The 21,572-nt window shown below is 43.7% G+C and overlaps 1 protein-coding gene across 6 annotated transcripts in view; it reads left to right on the plus strand.

Moving 5' to 3' along the window:
• LONP1 (lon peptidase 1, mitochondrial) overlaps positions 1-21,572 on the plus strand; it is a 701,187-nt gene that overhangs the window by 631,431 nt on the left and 48,184 nt on the right. For all 6 annotated transcript variants that reach the window (XM_077254500.1, XM_077254519.1, XM_077254480.1 and 3 more), the window contains one exon: positions 17,669-17,877. In XM_077254500.1, coding sequence (XP_077110615.1) covers positions 17,669-17,877 — 209 coding nt within the window. The remainder of the gene's footprint in view (positions 1-17,668; positions 17,878-21,572) is intronic.

Consider the following 21,572-nt stretch of genomic DNA (forward strand, 5'->3'; position numbering starts at 1 on the left):
CACAACTCCCCTCTGGAAGCCTGCCAGCAACTTTATAACCTACAGCCTGTGACCTCACAGAAAGGGCTGGTTTTTCCAACCCCTCCTACTTCTTCAGTATTACTCACTGGGCATTAAATATATCTGATGCCCGTAACTTCGCTACAGAACATAAAATAATCGCACCATACCCATCATTCATCTCGTAGTATCGTGGGCATTCCGATGAGATCAAATATGTCCTATTTGTCACGCACACTGACAGAGTAATCCCTACCTCTGTACCAGATGGAGCTAGAAACCTGTGTTTCGAGGGATGGGTAGATCCTCCGAGTGTGATTATGATGATATATTTTTGTGTTCGTATTTTAAATCGTTTGCCTAATATCTTACAAAAACAGAACAAAGGACTTTCATGATTCTAGAAGCTTCTAGTCCAGTGATACCTGGACAAGAGCTTACGCGGCAGGAAATGCCGGTCGTAAATGCCTTTCTTCAATAAAACTCCCCTCTCACATACATTGGCAAGGCAGCTCTTGGCTGAATGAAAGGGAAGGGGGGTTTTTAACCCACAGCTTGCTAGCAACAGAACTAAACTTATATGATATTTCATACCATATCGTGACATCAAGTGATGCAGAATGGAAATGGCACCTCGCCTTTCTGACAGATGTAACAGAGCTACTCAACAGTTTAAATGTGCAACTTCAAGGAAAAGGGAAGCTCATCTGTGATATGCACTCACATGTGAAAGCATTTGAAGTAAAATTAGGCCTCCTTATCAAACAAGTGAAGGAGGAAAATTTCTGCCATCTCCCCTTAACTCAAAATCTGTTAGCAGAAAAACCCATGGTTGCATTTCCAAAAGAAACATGTGTGAATTCACTGGAAAAATTGCAAAAGGAGTTCCAATTCAGATTTAAAGAGCTTCATCTCCATGAACACGACATACAGCTTTTCCGTAACCCATTTTCTATTGACATTGAAAATGTGGATGCAATTTACCAAATGGAACTGGCTGAACTGCAGAATTGTGACTCTCTGAAAGAGGCATTCAAGTCAAGCAGCTCGCCTAACTTCTATGCATCTCTCCCCTCTGAGACCTATCCTAATATCAGGAATCATGCACTCAAAATGGCAACCATCTTTGGCAGCACTTATGTTTATGAACAGACTTTTTCCAGAATGAAACATCTGAAATCCCCATCCAGATCTAGACTAACTGATGTGCACTTGCATCACTTGTTACGGCTAGCAGTGACAAATCTGGAACCGGACATTGACCACCTCATCAGTCAAAAGCAGGCCCATAGTTCCCATTGAAATAATAGTGAGTTTGTTGATTTAAATTTACTAGTTCTTTATTTTGAATATTGTATTTGTTCCCTGTATGTTTTTTTTTACTTTAAAATGAGATATGTGTAGTGTACATAGGGATTTTCACAGTTTTTTTTTTATAGTCCGGCCCTTCAACGGTCTGAGGGACAGTGAACTGGCCCCCTGTGTAAAAAGTTTGGGGACCCCTGCTCTACACTGTAAAATCCCTTCAGATATTTGTAGACCGCTATTAACTTTCCTCTTTGCCTTCTTTTTTGCAAGCCAAACATTCCCAGATCCTTTAACCGTTTCTCTTTAGGACATACTTTGCAGTCCGCTCACCATCCTGGTAGCTCTTCTCTGAACTTGCTCCAGCTTTTCAATGTCTTTTTTAAAATATGTTGCCCAGAACTGGACACCGTATTCCATATGAGGCCTGATCAAGGAGGAGTAGAGGGGGGATAATTACTTCAAGTGACCTAGACTCTATTCTTCTGTTAATACATCCTAGAACTTTTTTGCTGCTGCATCACACTGTTGACTCATATGCAGTCTGTGATCTATTAGTATACAGTGGGTACGGAAAGTATTCAGACCCCTTTTAAGTTTTTCACTCTTTGTTTCATTGCACCAATTTGGTAAATTCAAAAAAGTTTTTTTTTCTCATTAATGTACTCTCTGCACCCCATCTTGACTGAAAAAAAACAAATGTAGTAATTTTTGCAAGTTTATTAAAAAAGAAAAACTGAAATATCACATGGTCATAAGTATTCAGACCCTTTGCTCAGTAGTGAGTAGAAGCACCCTTTTGATTTAGTTTCGCCATGAGTCGTCTTAGGAATGATGCAACAAGTTTTTCACACCTGGATTTGGGGATCCTCTGCCATTCTTCCTTGCAGATCCTCTCCAGTTCCTTCAGGCTGGATGGTAAATGTTTGTGGACAACCATTCTTAGGCCTCTCTAGAGATGCTCAATTAGGTTTAGGTCAGGGGTCTGGCTGGGCCAGTCAAGAATGGTCGCAAAGTTGTTCTGAAGCCACTCCTTTGTTATTTTAGCTGTGTGCTTAGGGGTTGTCTTGTTGGAAGGTGAACCTTCTACCAAGTCTGAGGTCTAGAGCACTCTGGAAGAGGTTTTCATCCAGGATATCTCTGTGCTTGGTCGCATTCATGTTTTCTTCAATGGCAACCATTTTTCGTGTCCCTGCAGCTGAAAAACACCCTCATAGCATTATTCTGCCACCACCATGGTTCACTGTTGGTATTGTATTGGGCAGGTGATGAGCAGTGCCTGGTTTTCTTCACACAGAATTATCACCAAAAAGGTCTATGTTTGCCTCATCAAACCAGAGAATCTTATTTCTCATATTCTGGGAGTCCTTCATATGTCTTGCATAGCAAGAGCTTTCATATGTCTTGCACTGAGGAGAGGCTTCCGTCTGGCCACTCTGCCATAAAGGTCCGACTGATGGAGAGCTGCAGTGATTGTTGACTTTGTGGACTATCCTATCTCCCTACTGCATTTCTGGAGCTCAGCCACAGTGATCTTCGGGTTCTTCTTTACCTCTCTCACCAATGCTCTTCTCCTACGATTGCTCAGTTTGGCTGGATGGCCAGGTCTAGTAAAACTTCTGGTGGTCCCAAACTTAATCCATTTAAGGATTTTGGAGGCCACTGTGCTCTTAGGAGCCTTGAGTACTGCAGAAATTATGTTGTAACCTTGGCCAGTTCCTTTGACCTCATGATTCTCATTTGATTTGACATGCACTGTGAGGTCTTATGTAGACAGGTGTGTTCCTTTCCAAATCAAGTCCTATCAGTTTAGTTAAACACAGCTGGCCTTCAATGAAGGAGTAGAACCATCTCAAGGAGGATCACAAGGAAATGGACAGCATGTGACTTAAATATGAGTGTCTGAGCAAAGGGTCTGAATACTTATTATGACCATGTGATATATTATTTTTTCTTTTTTTTATTAAATTTGCAAAAATTTCTATATTTCGGTTTTTTTCAGTCAAGATGGGGTGCAGAGTGTACATTAATGAGAAAAAATGAACTTTTTTGAATTTGCCAAATGGCTGCAATGAAACAGAGTGAAATATTTAAAGGGCTCTGAATACTTAACGTACCCACTGTAAGCAAGTCTTTTTCACAGGTGCTGTTGCTTAGTTGTTTTCCTTCCATTCTGTAAATCTAATTCTCGTTTTTGTTGCCCAGATGTAGAATCTTGCATTACTACCTGTTTAATTACTATTCTATTAGTTGCTGACCTTTATTCAAGCTTATCTATATCCTTCTTAATCATTTCAGTGTCTTCTCTAGTGTTGACTATCCCTCCTAGCTTTGCATTATCTGCAAATTTGATTAGTTTAACTTCAGTTCAGCATTGAACAGGAGCACCTTGGACCCACCAGAAAAAATAATTATTGGGGCCCACTATGTAGCTACATAGAAATAAATACAAGACCATCAATTGTGTGGTAAAACACGCTGATATCAGAGTAATAATATAAGGTAGTACAGGTCTTAATTATTAAGCAGGGGTTGGGGTAGCCCCCTCATAGAATATAAAGTAGCCCCCCCTCATAAAATATAATGTAGCCCCCCTCATGGAATATAATGCAGCCTCCCTCATGGAATATAATGCAGCCCCCCTCATGGAATGGAATGTAGCCCCCCTCACGGAATATAATGCAGCCCCCTCATAGAATATAGTGCAGCCTCACTCATAGGGTATAATGCAGCACCCCACAAAAATATAATGCAACCATCTCATAAGGTATAATGTAGCCCCCTGAGAGAATAATGCAGCCCCCACACAGAATATATTGCAGCCCCCACACAGAATATAATGTAGCCCCCTCTAAGTATTACACAGCCCCCCTCATAGGGTATACTGCAGCTCCCCTTCACCTCCATCGTCCTCATCACAACCTACATCATTGCCTTCTCACCCACCACCCCTATCATTGCACTCTCCACTATCTCCATCATTGCTTTCTCCCCCACCACCTCCATCATTGCCTCCTCCCTCCCCACCATTGTCCTTTCCTCCACTACCATCATTTTACTTTCCACCACCTCTATCATTGCTTTCTCCCCCACCACCCCTATCATTGCCCATTCCACCACCTAATCATTGCCTCCTCCCCCACAACCACCATTGTCCTTTCCACCACAACCATCATTGTCCTTTCCACCACAACCATCATTGCTTTCTCCCCCTACCCCATTATTGCCCATTCCAACACCTCCATTATTGCCTCATTCCATCACCACCAGCATCATTGTTCTTTCCACCACTACCATCATATTGCCTTCTCCCCCACCACTCCATCACTGCTCTCTCCATCACCCACATCATTGCCAATCTCCAATACACACACAGCACCGCACCACACACACTCGCACACGCACACACACACACACACACACACACACACACATACACGCACGCAGACAGACAGACAGACACACATCAACGCTCACTTCTCCACACATTCCCCACAGTCGCAGCACATCCCGGCACCATCTTCGTCGCCGGCAGCTTTCTCTCTGAAACAGCTGCGCTGAATGATGATGTCATCCAGCCAAGCTGTGTCACACAGGAAGCAGCGGGCAAGAAGCATGACGGCATCGGATTCCTGCAGCTCCGCTTCGCTGCCAAGCTGCAGGGATCGCTTCCTGCCTGCTGACTGCCCTCAGAGTTAGCCGCCCTGCAAGGGCCCACCTCCAGGGAGCCAATGCAGCCGCAACAGCTTTACATGCGGGCAGTGTAAGCCTAAGCCTGCGGCTAACACTGCCCGTTATTAAAGTGAAATGAATACTCCTCTCCATGCCCATGGAAGTGCATTGAATAGCATGGTGGATTGCTGCTGAGGGGAAAAAGAAAAAAAAATCTCTTTAAATCTTCAGCTTAGCGAGTGTGAACGAGCTGAGTGTGACCTGAGCGTAAGTGTGAACGGCGGTAAGTGTGTGACTTGTGATTCAGTGACTTTGGATTCAGGGAGTGTCCAAGGGAGGAATTACTGAATTGCTGTCTGTATTTTATTAATACTTTGCATTTATTTTTTATTTAACTTTTCTGTCTGGTGCAATCCCTATTAGGAAATGTGCTCCTCTATTGTTAATGCCATCCAGTGCACATCTTGCCACATGTATGCAATCCTTGAGCAGCCGGTCGAGGGTGCATACTATTGTTCGAGATGTGAGCACGTTGTGCATTTGGAAGCCCAGATTCTGAATCTCAATGTGCAGCTGGCAACACTGATATCCATGGACAATATGGAAAGGAGTCTTCTGCTTACTGAGCAGACGCTCAATGTGATAGATGAGGGTGGGTGGTAGGATGGAGCTGCAGCACAGTGGAGCAGCAAGCTGGGTGACAGAAGGCGGGTAGAAGGAAGAGTGCCAGGGAGGCTAGTCGTGATCTGGCACACCCCAATAAGTTTGCTAAGTTGGCAAATGAGGGGGGTGCCAGTACAGGGGTAGCACTGCTGCAGCCAGGCATGTCCTCTGAAAGCCGGAGGAGTGACTGCTCCATTAAGGAGAGAAACAGGAGAGCAGGGCAGGCCAGACAGGTGCTGGTAGTGGGGGACTCAATTACTAGGGGAACAGATAGGGCAATCTGTCACAAAGACAAGGATCGTCAAACAGTTTGCTGCCTATCTGGCACTCGAGTCCGACACATCGCTGATCGGCTTGACAGATTACTGGGAGGGGCTGGTGAGGACCCAGCGGTCATGATGCACATTGGCACAACCGACAAAGTTAGAGGTAGGTGGAAGGTCCTTAAAAACGATTTCAGGGAATTAGGCTGCAAGCTGAAAGCAAGGACCTCCAACAAGGGATTTTCCAAAATACTGCCTGTACCACGTGCCACGCCAGAGAGGCAATGGGAGATTAGGGAGCTTAATAAGTGGCGCAAGAATTGGTGTAGGAAGGAGGGGTTTGGGTTCCTGCAGAACTGGGCCGACTTCTCAGTTGGCTACAGGTTCTACGCGAGGGATGGGCTGCACCTCAATGGGGAAGGTGCAGCTGTGCAGAGGGAGAAAATGGCTAAAAGGTTGGAGGAGTGTTTAAACTGGGAATTGGGGGGAGGGTATTCATTTTATAGGATGGGAAGGTAGTGCAGATAGAGAACTGGGCACATATAAGAAAGTTGGGGGTAGCGGTGGCTTGGGGGGTGGGGTTAGAACAATTAATAAATTAAGAAAGAATAGAGGTACAGAGAGATACATAAAGTGTATGTTCTAATGCCAGAAGCCTCGCCAACAAAATGGATGAATTAGAATTAATGTTGTTGGAGCATAATTATGACATGGTGGGGATATCTGAAACATGGCTGGATGAGAGCCATGACTGGGCTGTTAACTTGCAGGGCTATAGTCTGTTCAGAAATGTCTATATGTAAAATCATCCTTAAAACCCATCCTGCGTGATAATATAGGTGAATCTAATGAAAATGTAGAGTCCCTGTGGGTGGAGATAAGGGGAGGGGGGGAAATAATAAATTACTGATAGGGGTTTGTTATAAGTCTCCAAAAATAATGGAAGCAATGGAGAATATCCTCATAAAGCAAATAGATGAAGCTGCGACTCAAGGAGAAGCCATTATTATGGGGGACTTCAAATGCCCTGAAATAGATTGGGGAACAGAAACCTGCAGTTCCAGCAAAGGTAATCAGTTTTTGACAACTATGAGAGACAACTACCTTTCACAATTGGTTCAGGACCCAACAAGAAGGGGGGCACTGCTAGACCTAACTAATAGGCCAGACCGGATATCAAATATAAGGGTTGGGGGTCACTTGGGGAATAGTGATCACAAAATAATACGCTTTCATGTATCCTTTAATAAGATGTGTAGTAGAGGGGTTACAAGGACACTAAACTTCAGGAGGGCAAATTTCCAACAGATAAGAGAGGATCTTGGTGCAATTAACTGGGACGATATCCTGAGACATAAAATTACACAAAGAAAATGGGAGACGTTTATTAGCATCCTGGATAGGACCTGTGCACAGTATATACCGTATGGGAATAAACATACTAAAAATAGGAGGAAGCCACTATGACTAAATGGAGCTGTAAGGGGCCCAATAAGTGACAAAAAGAAAGCATTTAGAGAATTATAGGAAGTAGGTAGTGATGAGGCATTAAATAAATACAGAACATTAAATTCTGTAAAAAGCAAATCAAGGCAACAAAGATTGAGACAGATAGACTCATTGCCAGAGAGAGTAAAAATAATCCCAAAATTTTCTTTAACTACGTAAATAGTAAGAAACTAAAAAATGATAGTGTTGGCCCCCTTAAAAATATTCTGGGTGAAATGGTGGATGAGGATGAGGAAAAAGCCAATATGCTAAATGACTTTTTTTCATCAGTATTTACACAAGAAAATTCCATGGCAGACAATATGATCAGTGATAACAAAAATTCCCCATTAAATGTCAACCTGCTTAACCCAGCAGGAAGTACGGCAGCGTCTAAAAATCACTAAAATTGACAAATCTCCAGACCCGGATGGGATACACCCCCGAGTACTGCAGGAACTAAGTACTGTCATTGAAAGACCATTATTTTTAATCTTTAACCCCTTAAGCCCCAAGGGTGGTTTGCACGTTAATGACGGGCCAATTTTTACAATTCTGACCACTGTCCCTTTATGAGGTTATAACTCTGGAACACTTCAACAGATCTTGGCGATTCTGACAATGTTTTCTCGTGACATATTGTACTTAATGATAGTGGTAAAATTTCTTCGATATAACTTGCGTTTATTTGTGAAAAAAATGGAAATTTGTTGAAAATGTTGCAATTTTGCAACTTTGAATTGTTATGCCCTTAAATCACAGAGATATGTCACACAAAATAATTAATAAGTAACATTTCCCACATGTCTACTTTACATCAGCACAATTTTGGAAGCAAAATGTTTTTTTGTTAGGGAGTTATAAGGGTTAAAATTTGACCAGCAATTTCTCATTTTTACAACACCAATATTTTTTAGGGACCACATCTCATTTGAAGTCATTTTGTGGGGTCTATATGATAGAAAATACCCAAGTGTGACACCATTCTAAAAACTGCACCCCTCAAGGTGCTCAAAACCACATTCAATAAGTTTATTAACCCTTCAGGTGTTTCACAGGAATTTTTGGAATGTTTAAATAAAAATGAACATTTAACTTTTTTTCACAAAAAAATTAATTGAGTTCCAATTTGTTTTATTTTACTAAGGGTAACAGGAGAAAATGGACCACAAAAGTTGTTTTTCAATTTGTCCTGAGTACGCTGATACCCCATATGTGGGGGGAACCACCGTTTGGACGCATGGCAGAGCTCGGAAAGGAAGGAGCGCCATTTGGAATGCAGACTTAGATGGATTGGTCTGCAGGCGTCACGTTGCATTTGCAGAGCCCCTGATGTACCCAAATAGTAGAAACCCCCCACAAGTGACCCCAAACTAGACCTCCCAAGGAACTTATCTAGATGTGTTCTGAGAACTTTGAACCCCCAAGTGTTTCACTAGTTTATAACGCAGAGCCGTGAAAATAAAAAATCTTTTTTTTCCCACAAAAATTATTTTTAGCCCCCCCAAATTTTTATTTTCCCAAGGGTAACGAAAACTTGGACCCCAAAAGTTGTTGTCGAAATTTGACCCGAGTATGCCGATACCCCATATGTTGGGGTAAACCCCTGTTTGGGTGCACGGGAGAGTTCAGAAGGGAAGTAGCACTGTTTTACTTTTTCAACGCAGAATTGGCTGGAATTGAGATCGGACGCCATGTCGCGTTTGGAGATCCCCTGATGTGCCTAAACAGTGGAAACCCCCCAATTCTAACTGAAACCCTAATCCAGTCACACCCCTAACCCTAATCCCAAGGGTAACCCTAACCACACCCCTAACCCTGACACACCCCTAACCATAATCCCAACCCTAATCCCTACCGTAAATGTAATCCTAACCCTAACTTTTGCCCCAACCCTAACTTTAGCCCCAACCCTAACCCTTTCCCTAGCCGCAACCCTAGCCCCAACCCTAGCCCCAACCCTAGCCCTAACCCTAATGGGAAAATGGAAATAAATACATTTTTTTAATTTGATTATTTTTCCCAACTAAGGGGGTCATGAAGGGGGATTTGAATAACTATTTACAGCATTTTTTTTAGCAGATTTTTATGATTGGCAGCTGTCACACACTAAAAGACGAGTCATGTGAGGTCTTATTTTTTGCAGGACAAGTTGACTTTTTTTAAATCGCTTTTTATTCCGATTTTTGTGACGCAGAATGACCAAAAACCAGCTATTCATGAATTTCTTTTGGGGGTGGGGGGGCGTTTATACCGTTTATACCGTTCCATGTTTGGTAAAATTGATAAAGCCGTTTTATTCTTTGGGTCAGTACGATTACAGCGATACCTCATTTATATCATTTTTTTATGTTTTGGCGCTTTTATACGATGAAAACTATTTTATAGAAAAATAATTATTTTTGCATCGCTTTATTCTGAGGACTATAACTTTTTTATTTTTTCACTGATGATGCTGTGTGGTGGCTCATTTTTTGCAGGACAAGATGACGTTTTCAGCGGTACCATGGTTATTTATATCCGTCTTTTTGATCGCGTGTTATTCCACTTTTTGTTTGACGGTATGATAATAAAGCGTAGTTTTTTGCCTCTTTTTTTTTTTAACGATGTTCACAAGGGGTTAACTAGTGGGACAGATTTATAGGACGGGTCGTTACGGACGCGGCGATACTAAATATGTGTACTTTTATTGTTTGTTTTTTTTATTTAGATAAAGAAATGTATTTATGGGAACTTTTTTTTTCTTTATTTAGGAATTATTTTTATTTTTTTTTATTTACACATCTAAAAAAAATTTTTTTTACTTTGTCCCAGGGGGGACATCAATGTATAGTGACAGATTGCTGATCTGACACTTTGCAGAGTACTGTGTCAGATCAGCGATCTGACGTGCCCTGCTCCTGGCTTACCAGCGCTTGCTCTGAGCAGGCACTTGGTAAGCCACCTCCCTGCAGGACCCGGAAGTAGCCCCGCAGCCATTTTGGATCCGGGGCCTGCAGGGAGGAGACGCTCGGTACAAGGTGAGCACATCGCCTTGTACCGATCATCTCAGGGAAGCATGCAGGGAGCCCCCTCCTGCACGATGCTTCCCTATGCCCCCGGAACGCGCGATCAAGTTTGATCGCAGTGTGCTGGGGGTTAATGTGCCGGGAGCAGTCCGTGACCGCTCCTGGCTCATAGAGCCGGATGTCAGCTGCAATAGTCAGCTGGCTATCGGCCGCGCTCCCCCCGTGAGCGCGGCTGATCGCTATGACGTACTATCCCGTCGGTGGGCATACGGGCGCACCCCACCTCGACGGGATAGTACGTCATATGGGATTAAGGGGTTAAAGACTCCATAATAACAGGGTCTGTACCACAGGTTAGGATTAGGGTTTGTAACGGGTTTACCGTGCTGGAGTACCTCTTTCAGTACCACCCCGTGTTTCAGGAGGTCCACTCTGCTTTGGCTGGAGTCTGTATGAAGGACACTGGCTGGAATTACTTGGTTACATGGGCGCATATAAAAGATCACTGCTTCTCCACGTATTTCCAGTCTGACAACACTTTACTCACAGGACACAGAATATATCACACTGATACAGAGGGCAGGCCAATTGAAAAGCGACAGGCCAGACATACATTACAATATCCGCAGGGGGCTGGAGCCTGCCGATATTTACTGTGGTAATTACAAAGGTGGGGGAGATCAGAAGGGGGATATCTTGTCCCCTCTGCCCAGGGGCGCAGCCTGTGGGCTGATGCGTTAGGTTCCATGTGAGATGCATGTCCCTATTATACATACATATAACTGCACAACATATTCTGGGTGCTGAGGGGTTCCGTAACACGGCCCACCTTTTCAGCGACGCGATCGTCATACACAGTCTGATCCTTAACGGATCGGTTTGGGGATGACCAAACTTTATGGGGTTGGTACAAGTTCCGTTTGTCGACTTAGTCCATCGGCGTTACCGTTTTGTTTGCCGGGTCTGTAGTGGATGGTGAAGTCCAGAGGTTGTAGGGCTAAACTCCACCGCAGTAATCTGGCGTTGTCTCCGGAGACCCGATTAAGCCAGACTAGGGGATTATGGTCCGTTAGGAGGGAAAACTGTCATCCATACAAATATGGTTACAACTTTATGAGTGCCCATACTACCAGGCACTCCTACTCGATGGCCGCATAGCTTACTTCACGGGGCAGTAGTTTCCGACTCAGGTAAGCTACCGGGTGTTCTTGGCCGTCCGGCCCGACTTGGCTCAGTACTACCCCCAATCCAAACATAGAAGTGTCTGTGTGAACAAGGAAACGTTTAGTTGGATCGGGTGCGGCCAATACAGGGGTATTGGTGAGGGCGTCCTTTAGCTGGCGGAAGGCTTCCTCACACTCTGGGGTCAAGGTTACCTGGCGGGGTTGGTTCTTACGGGTCAGATCAGTGAGTGATTTGGCTACGCTGCTGTAATTGGGAACGAATTTCCTGTAATACCCCGCTGTCCCTAGAAACGACATTACCTGGGTTTTAGTGCGTGGGGTGGGCCATTTGGCTATGGCCTCAATCTTGGCTGGTTCTGGTCGCTGTTTCCCACTTCCCACCCAATACCCTAAATACTGAACCTCTGCTTTGCCCACGTGACACTTGTTTGGGTTCAGGGTGATTCCGGCCTTGTGGATCCTGTCCAATACTGTCTCTATGTGATTTAGATGCTCTTCCTCTGCCTCCCCCAACTGTCGAAAGGCATTATACTGGATCTTTTTGTGGCTTACTGTTGAAGGTACCTGGTCGGAGGCCAGAGCTCCCCCTGCTCGCTGACTCTCCTCTCTCCGCTCTGCCATCTCCATCTTGGCCAGCTCCACTTTGGTCCGCTCTGCCATCTCCATCTTGGCTAGCTCTGTCCTGGTCTGCAGGGTTTGGGCCATAGAATGCCAGTCTGTTCTTTACCTCCCTCTGGAATTCAGTCTCCTCCACGTTCACATTGGGGGGCGCTGCACTGTCGTGTTCCATGATGACTGCTATCAAATCCGCTTTTGTTTTGTTGCTGGAGATTAACCCTCGGGCTTCCATCAGATCTTTTAATGTAGTCCTCTTAAACTTCTGGTAGTTATTTTCCATTCATTCCTTTCCTCCTGTAGACAGGGTATCACATCCCGCTGTCTGCCACCAGTGTAACGGGGTCTACCGTGCTGGAGTACCTCTTTCAGTACCACTCCATGTTTCAGGAGGTACACTCAGTTTTGGCTGGAGTCTGAATGAAGGACGCTGGCTGGAATTGCTTGGTTACATGGGCGCATATAAAAGATCACTGCTTCTCCACGTATTTCCAGTCTGACAACACTTTACTCACAGGACACAGAATATATCACACAGATACAGAGGGCAGGCCAATTGAAAAGCGGCAGGCCAGACATACATTATAATAGTTCTTCAACCAAATGTCCCAAAGTAATTGGCACTTCACTAAGTACAATTCAACAATAGAGGAACTCAGTATGTGTGAATAACTGAGTCCGCAAGAAGAGAACCAAAAGATAAATAACCCTTAAAATATATTTTATTGGTATAATTAAAATTTAAACAGGTACGGTACAATTTACAAAAAAGCACCCAAGGGAGCAGGAATGCATCTACACCTATAATATACCAATGTATGGTCCACGTCACTCAAATGGAATATTCTAAAGTCTGTGAACAATCAATTAGCTCAGGCTCTATATATGGCTTTGTTCAACTGTAAAACTATCCTTTTGAAACATTAGCCTAGTGCCCTAATCTGGCATACTGGCAAATACTGGTACTGGTACAAATGAATTTGGGCTGTATATTACCTCGTGGCGGTGAACGGAGAAATAAATCCAAAGTGGTGACAGGTACCAAGGTTCGATGCCTCCAGGTGATTCCGTGCTCCCCTGTCGCCCCGACGCGCGTTTCGCCCTTGGCTTCTTCCGGGGGCGTTTTTGTAAATTGTACCATACCTGTTTAAATTTTAATTATACCAATAAAATATATTTTAAGGGTTATTTATCTTTTGGTTCTCTTCTTGCGGACTCAGTTATTCACACATACTGAGTTCCTCTATTGTTGAATTATACATTATAATAGCCGCAGGTGGCCAGAGCCTGCCGATATTTACTGTGGGAATTACAAAGGTGGGGGAGGTCAGAAGGGGGATATCTTGTCCCCTCTGCCCAGGGGCGCAGCCTGTGGGCTGATGCGTTAGGGACATGCATCTCACATGGAACCTATTATACATACATATAACTGCACAACATATTCTGGGTGCTGAGGGGTTCTGTAACACGGTTGTTTTGGGGTTAGGGTTGTGATTATCGTTAGGGTTGGGATTAGGGTTAGGGGTGTGTTGGGGTTAGGGTTGGAGTTAGAATTGGGGGGTTTCCACTGTTTAGGTACATCAGGGGGTCTCCAAACGCCACAGCCAATTTTGCGCTCAAAAAGTCAAATGGTGCTCCCTCCCTTCTGAGCTCTGCCATGCGCCCAAACAGTGGTTTACCCCCACATATGGGGCATCAGCGTACTCAGGAGAAATTGGGCCCCAAAAGTTCTTGTCCAATTTATCCTGTTTCCCTTGTGAAAAAAAAAACTTGGGGGCTTAAAAAATTTTTTTGTGGAAAAAAAAATATTTATTATTTTCACGACTCTGCATTATAAACTTCTGTGAAGCACTTGGGCATTCAAAGTTCTCACCACACATTTAGATAAGTTCCTTGGGGGGTCTAGTTTCCAAAATGTGGTCACTTGTGGGGGGTTTCTACTGTTTAGGTACATCAGGGGCTCTGCAAACGCAACATAACGCCCGCAGACCATTCTATCAAAGTCTGCATTCCAAAACGGAGCTCCTTCCCTTCCGAGCTCTGCCATGCGCCCAAACAGTGCTTTACCCTAACATATGGGGTGTCAGCCTACTCCGCATAAATTGCACAATAAATTTTGGGGTCCAATGTTTCCTGTTACCCTTGTGAAAGTAAAAATTTGGGGGTGAAAAGATAATTTTTGTGGAAAAAATATGATTTTTTTTATTTTCATGGCTCTACATTATAAACTTTTGTGAAGCAGTTGGGGGTTAATAGTGCTCACCACACATCCAGATAAGCTCTTTGGGGGGTTTAGTTTCCAAAATGGGGTCCCTTGTGGGGGGTTTCTACTGTTTAGGTACATCAGGAGCTCTGCAAATGCAACATGACGCCCCCCGACCATCCCATCAAAGTCTGCATTCCAAGCGGCAATCCTTCCCTTCCGAGCCCCGATGGGTGCCCAAACAGTGCCCCCCCCCCCCCCCCACATATGGGAAACTGGTCAACAGACTTTGGGGTCCAATGTCTCCTGTTACCCTTGAGAAAATAAAAAATTGCAGGCTAAAAAATCATTTTTGTAGAAAAAAAATCGATTTTTTATTTTCACGGCTCTACGTTATAAACTTCTGTGAAGCACTTGGGGGTTTAAAGTGCTCACCACACATCTAGTTAAGTTCCTTAAGGGGTGTAGTTTCCAAAATGGTGTCACTTGTGGGGGGTTTCCACTGTTTAGGCACATCAGGGGCTCTCCAAACGCGACATGGCGTCCGATCTCAATTCCAGCCAATTCTACATTGAAAAAGTAAAACGGCACTCCTTCTCTTCCAAGCTCTGCGGTGCTCCCAAACAGTGGTTTACCCCCACATATGGGGTATCGGCGTATTCAGGAGAAATTGCACAACAAAATTTATGGCTAAATTTCTGTTTTTACACTTGTGAAAATAAAAAAAAAATGGTTCTGAATAAAATGTTTGCAAAAAAAAGTTAAATGTTCATGTTTTCTTTCCACATTGTTTCAGTTCCTATGAAGCACGTAAAGGGTTAATAAACTTCTTGACTGTGGTTTTGAGCACCTTGAGGGGTGCAGTTTTTAGAATGGTGTCACACTTGGTTATTTTCTATCATATAGACCCCTCAAAATGACTTCAAAGGTGATGTGGTCCCTAAAAAAAAATTGTGGTGTAAAAATGAGAAATTGCTGGTCAGCTTTTAACCCTTATAACTCCCTAACAAAAAAAAAATTTTTTTCCAAAATTGTGCTGATGTAAAGTAGACATGTGGGAAATGTTATTTATTAACTATTTTTTGTGACATGTCTCTCTGATTTAAGGGCATAAAAATACAAAGTTTGAAAATTGCTAAATTTTAAACATTTTCTCCATATTTCCATTTTTTCATAAATAATCGCAAGTAATATCGAAGAAATGTTACCACTAAAATGAAGTACAATATGTCACGAAAAAACAGTCTCAGAATCAGCAGGATCTGTTAAAGCGTTCCAGAGTTATAACCTCATGAAGTGACAGTGGTCAGAATTGTAAAAATTGGCTCGGTCATTAAGTACCAAATTGGCTCTGTCACTAAGGGGTTAAGCATAATAACACGTGGATTCTTTACTGTAAGAGCAGTGAGACTATGGAACTTTCTGCCTTATGATGTTGTAATGAGTGATTCATTACTTAAATTTAAGAGGGGACTGGATGCCTTTCTTGAAAAGTATAATGTTACAGGGTATATATACTAGATTCCTTGATAGGGTGTTGATCCAGGGAACTAGTCTGATTGCCGTATGTGGAGTCGGGAAGGAATTTTTTTTCCCCAATGTGGAGCTTACTCTTTGCCACATGACTTTTTTTTGCCTTCCTCTGGATCAACATGTTAGGGCATGTTAGGTTAGGCTATGGGTTGAACTAGATGGTCTTAAAGTCTTCCTTCAGACTTAATAACTATGTTACTATGTATTTACCAATGTCCCCCTTTCCCTTTATTTAAAAATGTCCTCAGTCTTGGGCCCCTATGTTCCGCCTCCCCTCATCTTGGGCCCTTATGTTATGCCTTCCCCCATCTTGAGCCCCTATGTTTCGACTACCCCCATCTAGGGCCCCTATGTTTTGCTTCTCCCCATCTTGGGCCCCTATGTTCTGCCTCCCCCCTTCTTGGCCCCCTATGTTCCACCTCCCCCGTCTTGGGCTCCTGTGATCCATCTCCCTCATCTTGGGCCCCTATGTTTTGCCCCCTCACGCCCCCCCATCTTGTGCTCTGTTTCCTCTTCCTCGTCTTGGGCCGCATCTTTCCCTTCACCCTCATTTTGGGCCCCTATGTTCCTCTACATCTGGGGCCCCTATGTGTCCCCCCATCCTCATCTTGGGCCTCTATGTTCACCTCCCGTCTTGTGCTCCTATGTTACTCCATATCGCAAAAAAAAGATGATTATTCTCACCTGTCCTCTCTCCCACGGTGAGTGACATCCTCTTGCTGATTCATTTCTGGCACAGTCACTTAAATGGCTGCCGGCATATCAGAGGCTGGCAGCTAACCTCACTATCATGTTGTGGACAGTTTATAACGTTAATGCACTGAACCGACCACAACTACTGCTGATGTCCGCTCCCTGCCCCTAAAAGACTGGTGGCTATTTTAACAATTGTGTGCAGGAAGCCGCTGCGTCTGAGGACGCATATGCAGTTGAATCCAGTGCAGTTATCAGAGGGCTTCCCTATACATCCTGCTCATAGGTTCCCGAAGACTCTGGGCCTACCGGAAAAATCTCGGTATCCCTCTGGGCTAGTCTGACCCTGCACATGAGCAGCCCAGAACAGACTACTTCTGCATGAGACATGACAGGCCTGCTCTCACTCTAGAAGATTACAGACTGCTCTGAACACAGCAAATAATAGGGTGATTACATCTCACACACTGGGTAAGCTGTGATGGGGGCTTGATCTTTTTTGCTTTTGTTCATTGCTGTGTGCTTGATTGGACAGCATCATATAGGGAGAAGTATATGCTCATTTGAAAATTGTCAGATAACAACCACTTTGCCTTATAAAAAAAAAAAAAAGTAAGCTAATTAGATGCCAAATACTTTGATTGCTGATATTGCTGGGCCGGACTGGCCATCTGGCAATTCTGGCAAATGCCAGAAGGGCCTGTCTGGTTGTGGGCTGCCTTGTCTGCTACATTGTTAACAGAATCCGTGTTCTCAAGACACCCATACTGTTAAGAGTTGTAACGGTGCACAAAATTGTCGACTGTCACTTACCCCAGCAGGTCACGGGTATCAATAGAAATATTGGTCTTGTAGTTCATGGGTACAGGGACAACATGGGCCTGTGTGATTTGAAATGCCAGGGCTGAATTTCAGCCCCAGTCCGTACCTGGCTGCAACAGAGAGGCAAAACAAACAAAAAAATCTTTTACTCTGTTCTGCTGCCACTATTACTTTTGGTGAAAGGTCCACTTAACCTCTATATTGCATTCTGTTTTGCAGGTGGTTCGACCCTTTTTATTGAGACATCACTCCGCCGACCTCTAGACAAAGATATTAAAGATGGTTCCTTAGAAGTAACAGGCCAGCTTGGAGATGTTATGAAAGAGAGTGCTAAAATTGCTTACACGTTTGCACGTGCATTCCTGATGAAGAAACACCCTGCTAATGGATTTTTAGTTACATCACACATACATTTGCATGTGCCAGAGGTGAGAGTTCTTGCTTTATCTTATTGTATTTTAAGGCACATCCTAATTGATTTTTATTTAATTTTTTTTTTTTTCATTTTTTTAGATAACCATTAAAGGGCATATCCGGTCGAAAGCGATAGGTCTGTGTGACTGCAGACATATAATTCCACCATAGAATGCCCTGTGTGCTGAGGAGACTTGCTGGTTCCAGAGCCGGGTGTTATACATACTCCGAGCCGGAACCTGACTAGCGAGGACACAGCCTCACTCCATACACAGGCCATGCCCCCTCTGAACAGTCATATCACTAGACTGACTGGGAGTATGCATAAATCATACGTACCATCCGCCGGTATCTGCTCATATTAATATGCAGACTTAAAGGGAACCTAGCTGCTATTGCATAGACGCCGGCGGCGCCATCTTGGAGGATGATTTTTTTTTTTCTCTAGCAGGATGGCGGCACCTGCACTGTACCAGCAATAGGATCACTTCTATATACACCAATAGCTGCTACTGTGCAGGCATGATGCTCGCCATTTTCAAATGGATTTATTTGTGTTAATATTAGGATAACCTCAACCATAACAATTATATACACAGTACGGATGCGATTATGCTGCAGCGCAGGTGCCACGGCTAGCGCCTGCCTGCAGAAGGTTTTTTTTCTAAATGTATCTATAATATAATGTAAACTAGGGGGTAGGTTACTGAGGGATCAGTGACCTGTCAGAAGTCATACACATGAACACTTAAGGAGAGCACCACACCAAAACCCCGCCCCCCACCCCCTTTCACAGGCTGCCCCAGAGCACAAGCATATCATTAGCTCAAAACTGAAAATAAAGATTAAACAACCTCAAGATGGATTTCATCACCAGATATCATTTTAATCAGTATAACGGTGCCAACCTGTCACTGTCTGTAGGTTATTGTGTACAATCCTGCTGACAGGTTCCCTTTAACTTCATTTTCTTTGGATTACTTTGATCGTATGTGTAGGCTCTGTAGTTTTATTTTTTTGTGATGACTTTACTATGTCTAAATTGTTTTTGGATTTGTTTTTAATATTGCTATATACTCCCCATAAAAATAATAAACGTATATCAAGAATGACATTAACCCCTTTAGCACGAAGCCTGTTTTCACCTTCCTGACCAGGCCAATTTTTTAAATTCTGACCACTGTAACTTTGAAGTCATAACGCTGGAGCGCTTCAATGGATCTATCTGATTCTGGGAGGAAGTTATAAGGGTTAAAATTTGACCAGCGTTTTCTTTTTTTTTTTTAAACAACAAAACCATTTTTTTTTAGGGACCACATCGCATTTGAAGTAATTTTAAGGGGCCTATATGACAGAAAATACCCCAAAGTTACACCATTCTAAAAACTGCACCCCACAAGATGTTCAAAACCACATTCATGACTAAAGGTACCTTCACACGAAACGACATCGCTAGCGATCCGTGACGTTGCAGCGTCCTGGCTAGCGATATCGTTTCGTTTGACACGCAGCAGCGATCAGGATCCTGCTGTGATGTCGCTGGTCGCTGAATAAAGTCCAGAACTTTATTTGGTCGTCCGATCGCTGTGTATCGTTGTGTTTGAAAGCAAAAGCAACGATACCAGCGATGTTTTACACTGGTAACCAGGGTAAACATCGGGTTACCAAGCGCAGGGCCGCGCTTAGTAACCCGATGTTTACCCTGGTTACCAGCGTAAAAGTAAAAAAAACAAACAGTACATGCTCACCTGCGCGTCCCCCAGCGTCTGCTTCCTGACACTTACTGAGCGCCGGCCCTAAAGTGAAAGTGAAAGCACAGCGGTGACGTCACCGCTGTGCTGTTAGGGCCGGAGCTCAGTCAGTGTCAGGAAGCCGACGCTGGGGGACGCGCAGGTGAGTATGTACTGTTTGTTTTTTTTACTTTTACGCTGGTAACCAGGGTAAACATCGGGTTACTAAGCGCGGCCCTGCGCTTAGCAACCCGATGTTTACCCTGGTTACCCGGGGACCTCGGCATCGTTGGTCGCTGGAGAGCGGTCTGTGTGACTGCTCTCCAGTGATCAAACAGCGACGCTGCAGCGATCGGCATCGTTGTCGCTATCGCTGCAGCGTCGCTTCGTGTGAAGGTACCTTAACCCTTCAAGTGCTTCACAGGAATTAATGGAGTGTGGAAGGAAAAAATAGACAAGGAATTTTTTTGTGAAAAAAAAGTTAAATTAGACCCATTTTTTTGATTTTCACAAGGGTATCTGGAGAAAATGGACAATACAATTTGTTGTGCAATTTCTCCTGAACATGCTGATACCCCATATGTGGTTAAAAAGCACTGTTTGGGCCCACGGCAGAGCTTGGAAGTGAATTTAAAATTTTCTGGAATAATTAGCGGACGCCATGTTGTGTTTGCACAGCCCCTGATGTGCCTAGACAGTGGAAACACCCCCACAAGTGATGCTATTTTTTTTAAACTAGATCCCTCAGGGAATTTATCTAGATCTGTGGATCTTGAACTCCCAGGTGCTAAAAAGAAGTTTATAATGTTGAGCCATGATAATTAAAAAAAAAATCAAATTTTTCCCACAAAAATGTTTTTTTAGCTCCAAACTTTGCATTTTCATAAGGGTAACAGGAGAAATTGCAGCATACAATTTGTTGATCAATTTCTCCTCAGTATGCCGGTTCCCCTTTATGTGGGGGAAAACACTGTTTAGGAGCAAGGCAGAGCTCGGAAGGTAATGAGCGCCATTTGACTTTTTGAATGTAAAATTTGCTGAAATAATTAATGGACACAATGTTACGTTTGGAGAGCCCCGGATGTGCCTAAATAGTGCAAACCCACCACAACTGACACCATTTTGGGAACGAGATGTTGAGGTGTTGAGCACCTTGAGCCCCCAGATGCTTCACAGAAATTTACAGTGGTGTTCAAAAGTCCTGCATAGGCATAGGATAAATTGATTTTTCAAGTTTTAAACGTTTTCTGTCGAATATCTTCGATGCTAATATGACATATTATATATGGTTTTGTTCAGAATACAATTTTGCATTCTCTCCCTGTAATATTTTTAGCTTTTGAAGCAGTTTTGCCTGAAATTATTGCAACAATATGGGAATTGAAAGCACAACTACCGTATATACTCGAGTATAAGCCGACCCGAGTATAAGCCGACCCCCCTAATTTTGCCACAAAAAACTGGGAAAACTTATTGACTCGAGTATAAGCCTAGGGTGGAAAATGCTGCAGGTACCGGTGAATTTCAAAATTAAAAATAGATACTCCATACCGTTCATTATGGCCCCATAGATGCTCCACATGAAGCTGTGCCACATATAATGCTCTGCACCGTTGCCCCATAGATAGCTGTGCCATATATATAATGCTCTGCACCGTTGCCCCATAGCTGTGCCATATATACAATGCTCTGCACCGTTGCCCCATAGATAGCTGTGCCATATATATAATGCTCTGCACCGTTGCCCCATAGCTGTGCCATATATATAGTGCTCTGCACCGTTGCCCCATAGATAGCTGTGCCATATAGTGCTCTGCACCGTTGCCCCATAGCTGTGCCATATAGGGCTCTGCACCGTTGCCCCATAGCTGTGCCATATAGTGCTCTGCACCGTTGCCCCATAGCTGTGCCATATAGTGCTCTGCACCGTTGCCCCATAGATAGCTGTGCCATATAGTGCTCTGCACCGTTGCCCCATA

Source organism: Ranitomeya variabilis, chromosome 1, assembly GCF_051348905.1.
Source record: "Ranitomeya variabilis isolate aRanVar5 chromosome 1, aRanVar5.hap1, whole genome shotgun sequence".
Lineage (NCBI taxonomy): Eukaryota > Metazoa > Chordata > Amphibia > Anura > Dendrobatidae > Ranitomeya > Ranitomeya variabilis.